Source organism: Colobus angolensis, unplaced genomic scaffold (assembly GCF_000951035.1).
Source record: "Colobus angolensis palliatus isolate OR3802 unplaced genomic scaffold, Cang.pa_1.0 Scaffold89, whole genome shotgun sequence".
NCBI lineage: Eukaryota > Metazoa > Chordata > Mammalia > Primates > Cercopithecidae > Colobus > Colobus angolensis.
Window position 1 is genome coordinate 5,311,591 of NW_012122820.1, and position 10,151 is coordinate 5,321,741.

General features: G+C 39.0%; 1 protein-coding gene across 1 annotated transcript in view; it reads left to right on the forward strand.

Annotated features, from left to right (window-relative positions):
- Positions 1-9,947, forward strand: part of LOC105503932 (chromosome unknown open reading frame, human C12orf5) — a 28,232-nt gene extending 18,285 nt beyond the window's left edge. Inside the window, exons 4-6 of the mRNA XM_011931073.1 lie at positions 6,228-6,305; positions 8,005-8,115; positions 9,000-9,947. Coding sequence (XP_011786463.1) covers positions 6,228-6,305; positions 8,005-8,115; positions 9,000-9,431 — 621 coding nt within the window. The 3' untranslated portion in view covers positions 9,432-9,947. The remainder of the gene's footprint in view (positions 1-6,227; positions 6,306-8,004; positions 8,116-8,999) is intronic.
- Positions 9,948-10,151: the final 204 nt, after the last annotated feature.

The following is a 10,151-nucleotide window of genomic DNA, read 5'->3' on the forward strand; positions in this document are numbered from 1 at the left end:
TTCTTTGAAACCAATGAGAACAAAGATACAACATACCAGAATCTCTGGGACACATTTAAAGCAGTGTGTAGAGGGAAATCTATAGCACTAAATGCCCACAAGAGAAAGCAGGAAAGATCTAAAATTGACACCCTAACATCACAATTAAGAGAACTGGAAAAGCAAGAGCAAACACATTGAAAAGCTAGCAGAAGGCAAGAAATAACTAAGATCAGAGCAGAACTGAAGGAGATAGAGACACAAAAAACCTTGTCTTAAAAAAAAAAAAAAAAAGAGAGAGAGAGAGAGAGAGAACTGGAAAAGCAAGAGTAAACCAAACCCAAAATTGTTAGAAGAAAAATAATGATCAGAGTACAAATAATTGAAATTGAAATGAAAACTCCAAAAGATCAGTGAAATGATGAATTGGTATTTTGAAGATAAAATTGACAGACCTTTAGGTAGACTTAACTAAAAAACAAAGATCCAAATAGATAATATCAGATGTAAAAGGAGATATTACAACCAGTATCTCAGAAATTCAAAGGAGCATTAAGGGCTGCTATCAGCAACTATATGCCAAAAAATTGGAAAGTCTAGAGGAAATGCACAAATTCCTGGACACATGCATCCTACCAATATTGAACCAGGAAGAAATCCAAAGCCTAAACAGGATAATAACAAGTAACAAGATTGAGGCCATTATAAAAGTCTCCTGGTAAAGAAGAGTCTGGGACCTGATGGCTTCACTGCTGAATTCCACCAAACATCTAAAGTACTAATACCAATCCTACTCAAACTATTCCATAAAATAAAGGAGGAGGGAATACTTCCAAACTTATTCTATGAGGCCAGTAGTATCCTGATACCAAAACCAAAGACACATTAAAAGAAGAAAACTACAGATCACTATTCCTGATGAAGATTGATGCAAAAATCCTTAACAAAATACTAGCAAACCAAATTCAGCAATACCGTTAGAAAGATCATTCTTCCTGACCAAGTGGGATTACTCTCAGGGATGCAAGGATGGTTCAACATAAACAAATGAATCAATGTGATACATTACATCAGCAGAATAAAGGACAGAAACCATATGATCATTTCAATTGAGGCTGAAAAAGCATTTGATGAAATTTAACATCCCTTCATAATGAAAACCCAAGAACAACCTAGGTATAGAAGTAACAATATAAAACAATACAATAAAAGCCTCAACACAATAACAGCCATATGCAATAGACCCACAGCTTGTATCATAGTGAGTGAGTGAGGAGAAACTGAAAGCCTTTCCTCTAAGATCTAGAACAAGACAAGGAGGCCCATTTTCACCACTGTTATTCAACATAGTACTGGAAGTATTAGCTAGAGCAATCAGACAAGAGAAAGAAATAACGTTTAAATTGGAAAGGAAGAAATCAAATTGTCCTTGTTTGCAGATGACATGATCTTATATTTGGAACAACCTGAAAACTCCACCGAAAAACAATTAGAACTGATACGTTTGGCAAAGTTGCAGGATACAAAACAATGTGCAAAAATCAGTAGCATTTGAATATGCCAACAATGAATAATCTGAAAAAGAAATTAAGAAGTAATCTCATTTACAGTAGCCACAAATAAAATTAAATACTCAGGAATTAACTTAACCAAAGAAATGAAAGAGTTCCACAAAGAAAACTATAAGACACTGATGAAAGAAGTTGAAGAGGACAACAAAAAAATGAAAAGATATTCTATGTTCATGGATTAGAAGAGTCAATATTGTTAAATGTTCATACTACCCAAAGCAATCTACAGATTCAATGCAATTTCTATCAAAATACCAATGACATTCTTCACAGAAGTGGAAAACAGCATCCTGAAATTTATGTGGAACTACAAAAGACCCAGAATAGTCAAAGCCATCCTTAGCAAAAACAACAAAACTGGAAGAATCACATTACCGGACGTCAAATTGTACAGAGAGCCATAGAAACCAAAATAGCATGGTACTTACATAAAAACAGACACATAGCCAGTGGGCCAGAATAGAGAACCCAGAAACAAATCCATACATCTGCAGCAAATTCATTTTTGACCAAGATGCCAAGAAGATACATTAGGAGAGTCTCTTCAATAAATAGTGCTTGGAAAACTGGATCTCCATATACAGAAGAATGAAACTAGACCCCTGTCTTTCTCCATATATAAATATCAAATGAAAATGGATTGAAGACTTAAATCTAAGACCTTAGACTATAACACTACTACAAGAAAACATTGGGGAAACTCTCAAGAACATTGTTCTGGCCAGAGATTTCTTGAGCAATACCCTGCAAGCACAGGCAACCAAAGCAAAAATGGACAAATGGGATCATATCAAGTTTAAAAGCTTTGGTACAGCAAAGGAATCAATCAACAAAGTGAAGAGACAACCCACAGAATGGGAGAAAATATTTGTAAACTACCCATCTGACGAGGGATTAATAGCCAGAGTATATATGGAGCTCAAACAACTTTATAGGAAAAAATGTAATAATCCAATTAAAAATGGGCAAAATGTCTGAATAGATGTTTCTCAAAAGAAGACATAACAAATGACAAAGAGACATAACGAAAAGGTGCTCAACATCATTGGTAATCAGAGAAATGCAATCCAAACTACAGTGAGATATCATTTTACCCCAGTTAAAATGGCTTTTATCCAAAAGACAGGCAGTAACACATGCAGGCAAGGCTGTGGAGAAAAGGGAACCCTTGTATTGTACACTGTTGGTGGGAATGGGAATTAGTACAACCACTGTGAAGAACTGTTTGGAAGGAGGTTCCTCAAACAACTACAAACAGAGCTACCATGTGATCCAGAAGTCCCACTGCTAGGTATGTTCCCAAAGAAAGGAAATCAGGATATTGAAGAGATACCTGCACTCCCATGTTTATTGCAGCACTTTTTACAATAGCCAAGATTTGGAAATAACCCAAATGTCCATCAGCAGATGAATGAAAAAAGGAAACATACACACACACACAATGAAGTACTTTTCAGCCCCAAAAGAGTGAGATCCTGTCATTTGCAACAACGTGGATGGAATTGGAGGTCATTATATTAAGTGAAGTCAGCCAGGCACAGAAAGACAAAGTTGCCATTTCTCACTTATTTGTTGGAGCAAAAAATTGAAACAGTTGAACTCATGGAGATCGGGAGTAGAAGGATGGTGACCAGAGTCTGGGAAAGGTAGTAGGGTGAGGTGTTGGGGAAGTGGGGATGGTTAATGGGTACAAAAAGAAAGAATGAATAAGACCTAGTATTTGATAACACAACAGGGCGGCTATAGTCAGAAATAATTTAATTGCACATTTGAAAATAACTAAAAGGATATAACCGGATTGTTTGTAACAGAAAGGATAAATGCTTATGGGGATGTACATCCTGGTGACCGGGATGTGATTGTCATGCATTGCATACCTATCTCCAAGTCTCATATGCCCCATAAATACATACATTTACTGTATACCCACAAAAATTAAAGATTAAAAACAGAAAAAAGCCAAAAAATGGAAACCTCAGTGGAAGTACTAAATTATAGATCATATACAGCTAAAGTGATCATTAACTTATAGATAAATATGTGATAACCTAAATGTAGCACAGCGTGATAGATGTAAAATGTGAGAGTTTAGCTGGGCACAGCGGCTGGCACCTGAAATCTCAGCACTTTGGGAGGCCAAAGCAGGAAGATCACTTCAGCTCAGGAGTTTGAGACCAGCCTGGGCAACATAGAGACCTCGTCTCTACAAAAACTAAAAAAGTTAGCTGCATGTGATGGCACTTGCCTGTAGTCCCAGCTGCTTGGGAGGCTGGGGTGGGAGGATCCCTTGAGCCCAGGGAGTTGAGGCTGTAGTGAATCGTGACTGTGTCACTTCACTCCAGTCTGGGTGACAGAGTGAGACCCTGTCTGAAAAAAACAGTCCCTTTAAAAAATAAATGAGATATGAGAGTTTAGAAGACATGAAGAGCATAATGAGAAGTTCTGATGTCGTTCAGAAGGAGACAGCAGAGAGAATGGGGAATGGGGAGGAAGAGGTGATATTCAGAGGTTATAGAATATTGACAATTTTACAGAATTGTTGAAAGACAGATCCAAGAAGTGTACCAAATCCCAACCAGGATAAATAAAAAAGAAACCCATATCTACATTAATTGTAGCAAAATTGCAAGACTCCAAAGAATAAGGAGGAAAAAAATCATCCATTAAAGACCATTAGTTAGGCTTTCAGCAAATTTGTTCATATTGATGATTTCTTTATTGTGTTGAGAAATACTAAGGATTAACCTAGAGTTTTATACCCAGCAAGATTTTTTCTGCTGTGTAGGTGAATGACATTTCAGACAAAGAGATCCTGAAGTAACTTTGAAAGGAAAAATGAAAAAGAAGGAAAATAATTCTAGAAGGGAGATCTGAGTTTCAGAAAACAATAATGAACAAAGAAATTGGTAAAGGTATAGGAAAATGTCAAGGAAACATTGACAATACATGTAAAACAGTATGCTGATGATGTCTAATTTGTCGGGAAATGTGTTTTTAAAACAGATCATGGACCTAAATTATTTCTACAGTTTTGCAAATACAGGGTCACTTTTCAATCAAAAATCGCTAGACATACAATGAGAGAAGGAAATGCGAATAAAAATGAGCTAAAGACAACAGAAACAGCCACATAACTTACCTGATGGAGTTATCAGACACGAGCTTTAAAATAACTATATTTTTGTATAGGTGCAAGATGTAGAATTTCAGCAGAGAACTGTAAAAAAGAGCCAAATGCAAATTCTAGAACTGAAAATACAATTGGAATTAAGGCGCAATGGATGGGTTTAACAATAATTTAGACACATTTGAATGGCAAATTAAGGAGCTAGAACAGGGATTAGTAAACGTTGTCTGCAAAGAGCCAGATGGTAATTTTTTTTTTTTTTTTTTTGAGACGGAGTCTGGCTCTGTCGCCCAGGCTGGAGTGCAGTGGCCGGATCTCAGCTCACTGCAACCTCCGCCTCCCGGGTTCAAACCATTCTCCTGCCTCAGCCTCCAGAGTAACTGGGACTACAGGCGCCCGCCACCTTGCCTGGCTAGTTTTTTTTGTATTTTTAGTAGAGACGGGGTTTCACCGTGTTAGCCAGGATGGTCTCGATCTCCTGACTTCGTGATCCGCCCGTCTCGGCCTCCCAAAGTGCTGGGATTACAGGCTTGAGCCACCGCGCCCAGCCAGATAGTAATTTTTTTAGGGTGTATAGTCTATACAGTCTTGTTACACCTGTTCAAGTCTGCGGTTATAGCAAGACAGCAGCCATCGACCACGCATAAATGAATGCTGTGGCTGTGTCCCAGTAAAATACTTGATTTGCAAAAGCAGATGATGGTCTGGATTGTGCTAACTTCTGAACTAGAAGATAGGTTTGAAGAGAATATCAAAATCAGGAATGAAGAGACACGGATGCACAGTAGAGAGAGGGGCAACTTTTGTGAAGGAAAATCATTTCTAATTTCTTTTTTTTTTTTTTTTTTGAGGCAGAGTCTCGCTCTGTCGCCCGGACTGGAGTGCAGTGTCCGGATCTCAGCTCACTGCAAGCTCCACCTCCCGGGTTTTACGCCATTCTCCTGCCTCAGCCTCCCGAGTAGCTGGGACTACAGGCGCCCGCCACCTCGCCCGGCTAGTTTTTAGTTTTTTTTTTTTTTTTTTGTAGTTTTAGTAGAGACGGGGTTTCACCGTGTTAGCCAGGATGGTCTCGATCTCCTGACCTCGTGATCCGCCCGTCTCGGCCTCCCAAAGTGCTGGGATTACAGGCTTGAGCCACTGCGCCCAGCCTAATTTCTTTTTTTTTTGAGATGGATTCTCGTTCTGTCGCCCAGGCTGGAGTGCAGTAGCGTGATCTCGGCTCACTGCAACCTCAGCCTTCCGAGTTCAAGCGATTCTCCTGCCTCAGCCTCCCGAGTAGTTGGGACTACAGGCGCGAGCCACCACATCCGGCTAATTTTTTGTATTTTTAGTAGAGACAGGGTTTCACCATGTTGACCAGGATGGTCTCGATCTCCTGACCTCATGACCCACCCACCTTGACCTCCAGAACTGGTGGGATTACAGGCGTGAGCCATCGTGCCTGGCTCTAGTTCTTTTTTATTCACTAAGATGACATAGATTCTTTCAGTGTTTCCACCAGAATGGTGATTATTTTTATTAAAAAAAGGAACAATTGTCTTGATTTTCAGACCATGCATGGAATTTTGGAGAAAAGCAAGGTTTGCAAAGATATCACGGTAAAGTATGATTCAAGACTCCGGGAAAGGGTAAGTAACTTATTTACATATTGTTCTTCACCATAAATTATCAGTAAGCCACCGCAGTTTGTCACTTGGCTAAAAGTTAAATGCATTTCTGCTAGGGATTTTGAATCAGTGAAAATATTTAAGAACCTACCATATGACAGTCACTGTTACCTGCCCTCATATGTGGCATCTTATTATTAAAATCAAACAAGATAAGCATCTTAAGGTATAAAAGAAGGTACACTCATAAGAACTTAACACAGTATAGAAGAGTTTAAAGTAAAGGTGAAGAATATGGATATTGCGTAATTTATGTAACCTAGCTACTGCTGGTGGACAGCTGGGTTTTCACTAGATTCCCACGGAGGTAAATAATGTTAAAATAAACATCTTTGTAGTTAATTCATTTTAGACCTATATATTTCTAGAAATGGACATCAGTGAGTGTGTACTTTTTTTAAGGCTTTTATATACATATTGCCAAGTTGCTTTCCAGAAAACCTGTCCCAATTTATAGTCCCATGAATGACGTAGGAGAAAGTTTTGTTTTTTTTTTTGTTTGTTTGTTTGTTTGTTTTTTGAGACAGAGTCTCGCTCTGTTGCCTGGGTTGGAGTGCAGTGGCCAGATCTCAACTCACTGCAAGCTCCGCCTCCCAGGTTTACACCATTCTCCTCCCTCAGCCTCCTGGGTAGCTGGGACTACAGGCGCCCGCCACCTCGCCCGGCTAGATTTTTGTATGTTTTAGTAGAGACGGGATTTCACCGTGTTACCCAGGATGGTCTCGATCTCCTGACCTCGTGATCCGCCCGTCTCGGCCTCCCAAAGTGCTGGGATTACAGGCTTGAGCCACCACGCCTGGCCGAAAGTTTTGTTTTTTTACACCAACAATTGGTATTATTAGACTCTGTGATTTCCCAATTTAATAGCTTAAGAATGGTGCCATGTGGCTGGCATGGTGGCCTGTAATCTCAGCACTTTGGGAGGCTAAGGTGGGCAGATCACTTGAGTTCAGGAGATCGAGACCATCCTGGCTAACATGGTAAAACGCCGTCTTCACTAAAAACACAAAAAATTAGCTGGGTGTGGTGGCACGTGCCTGTAGTCCCAGCTACTCAGGAGGCTGAGGCAGGAGAATCGTTTGAACCCGGGAGGCGGAGGTTGCAACGAGCTGAGATTGTGCCACAGCACTCCAGCCTGGGTGACAGAGCGAGACTCCGTCTCAAAAAAAAAAAAAGGAAAAAAAAAGAAATAGATCCCTCATGTTAATGTCTTAAAACTCAACTTCCTTATAACTATGGTGATATCTTTATTTAGCTATTTCATAGTGCTGTCATTGGGATCAAGTGGGATAGTATGTGTGGATGGGAGGTGGCTGAGTTGGTACTTTTTGCATGTTAATCTCTAGTCCTGCAATCTGTGCAAATCTCTGTATTTATGTGTTCAATAAATTCCCACCATCTACTTAAGATTGCTTAGCAAGTTATTTTAAAATAACCCATTTGGACATAGTGTACAACTCAATATTTCAATTATATTTTCTAAGGTTCATGGCCCTCTACTGAGTACATTCTCATTATCAGTTCAGAGGAGATACAATAAATTAAGTGGAGGCGGTTTAGCTTATTCGTGAGATGAATGTTCTAAATTTGCCATAAACATAAACTTAATTGTCATATTGCAGTCTCCTCTGAGAAACTGTTATCTATTGGACTATTTCAGAAATACGGGGTTGTAGAAGGCAAAGCGCTGAGTGAGATGAGGGCCATGGCCAAAGCAGCCAGGGAGGAGTGCCCTGTGTTTACACCGCCCGGAGGAGAGACGCTGGACCAGGTATATGGCGCTGCTGCTGTCAGAATGGTTGAATTAAGACTCATAAATTAGGTGTTTTGGAATTTTAGCTAAGCAGTTTGAAAGTTGCTTGGTTCATTCTCTTTTCCTTTTTAAATTATCTATTTACTTAGCAAATTATTCTTTTCCATTTAAAATATTATTTATTCTTCAGTTGCGTTTGTCATTACTGATAATGGACTTAAGGAAAGGTGTTATTGGATGGTACTTCTAAGAAAGACCTTTGAATATGAAGCAGTGGTTTAGTGGTGGGAGTGGAGTTCACAGAGGGTGATCGGCAAGTCACTCGAGGTGAAATAACTCAAAACATGAGGTCTTCAAGCCTCTGCTGCCTCCTCGGCTCTGTTCATGATGTTATCCCTGTGCTTGCATTTCTTCAGTGTTCTGCTTTGAATTGCATTATTGGTGATTCCCCCTGACCCACCACCACCTCCTTAATCTTTATCTTAATTTTCTTGAAAATACATGACTTTAGTAAGGGAAGGATTTGTTGCTGCTGTTGTTCCAGTGGCACTGAAGTGCCAGAGACAGCTTCCTGTTAGCACTGCTGTATGAGTTTCTGTTGGCTTGTAGATTTCCCTAACTAGACCGTGAGTGCTTTGAAGTCAGGAATTGGGAATTGTATCTTCTTCATCTTGGTCTGCATGGTGCTTTCATAGCTCCAGAAATATGGTGGGTACTTACATACATATATATGTCCCTGAAACTACTGATTGAAGGAATAGAAATGTAGATTGAGGTTCTTCTACTTGTGTAGTACTTGGCATTCAATATTAGAAAAAAATCCAGTCAGTTATGTTCTATGTTAACATTTTAAAGAAGTCATTAATGGCACTTTATTTTGACTTTTATTTCTTTTCTTGTAGGTGAAAATGCGTGGAATAGACTTTTTTGAATTTCTTTGTCAGCTAATCCTGAAAGAAGCAGATCAAAAAGAACAGTTTTCCCAAGGATCTCCAGGCAACTGTCTGGAAACTTCTTTGGCAGAGATATTTCCTTTAGGAAAAAATCGCAGCTCTGAAGTTAATTCAGACAGTGGTGTTCCAGGATTAGCAGCCAGTGTCTTAGTTGTGAGTCACGGTGCTTACATGAGAAGTCTGTTTGATTATTTTCTGACTGACCTGAAGTGTTCCTTACCAGCCACTCTGCGCAGATCCGAAGTTATGTCAGTTACTCCCAATACAGGGATGAGTCTCTTTATCATAAACTTTGAGGAAGGAAGAGAAGTTAAACCAACGGTTCAGTGTATTTGTATGAACCTACAGGATCATCTAAACGGACTGACTGAAACTCGCTAAGGTTAAATCTGCATCAAAATTTAACCACTTTGAGCCTCTGAAGGGAGTGCCATTGGCTTTATTTACTTCTCTCCTCTGCTAGTGCTGATTTGGAAACAGTTAAAAGCCAATTTTTAGCTCAAGGGGAATCATAGCCACATAAAAATTTGAACGGACAACTATATAGAATTAACTTATTTTGTCTAAGTACAGTTGTCATTTTCCAGAATAATTTTACCACCCTGCTATGTGTCATCTCTGGATTGCCCGTGGATGATGAAGGAACTCAGTATTGAAAGCTGGGGGATTAGTAACCTCGTTAACAACGGTTTCTTTTTCATTTTAGCCTATTTTAATGGGTGTTGGTAAGATACTGGTTTTTTTTAGTATCTCATCCAGTGCTTGGAAGAAAGAATGGTTTATAATTCCCAATACATGTTTATATTGACTATGTGTTATATTTTTAAAATCCTTTAAATAAAAAATCCTTATAAGTTTATGTAAAGCAAAATAACACTAACATGTGTTACATATAAATCAACTTGGAATTTTTTATTCTAGAGGGCTTGAAATGTGGATGAATACAGATTATGATTACAGAATGGTCTGGGGGAAGAAGTTAAAACATTTGATTTAAATGCAGTAAAGAAGGAATCTTGGAGCAGAAGATAAAAGAACAGCGTTTTCTAAACAATATCTTGCAAAAGTCAAGTCAGTGGAAACCAGGAAAGCCAACAAAAA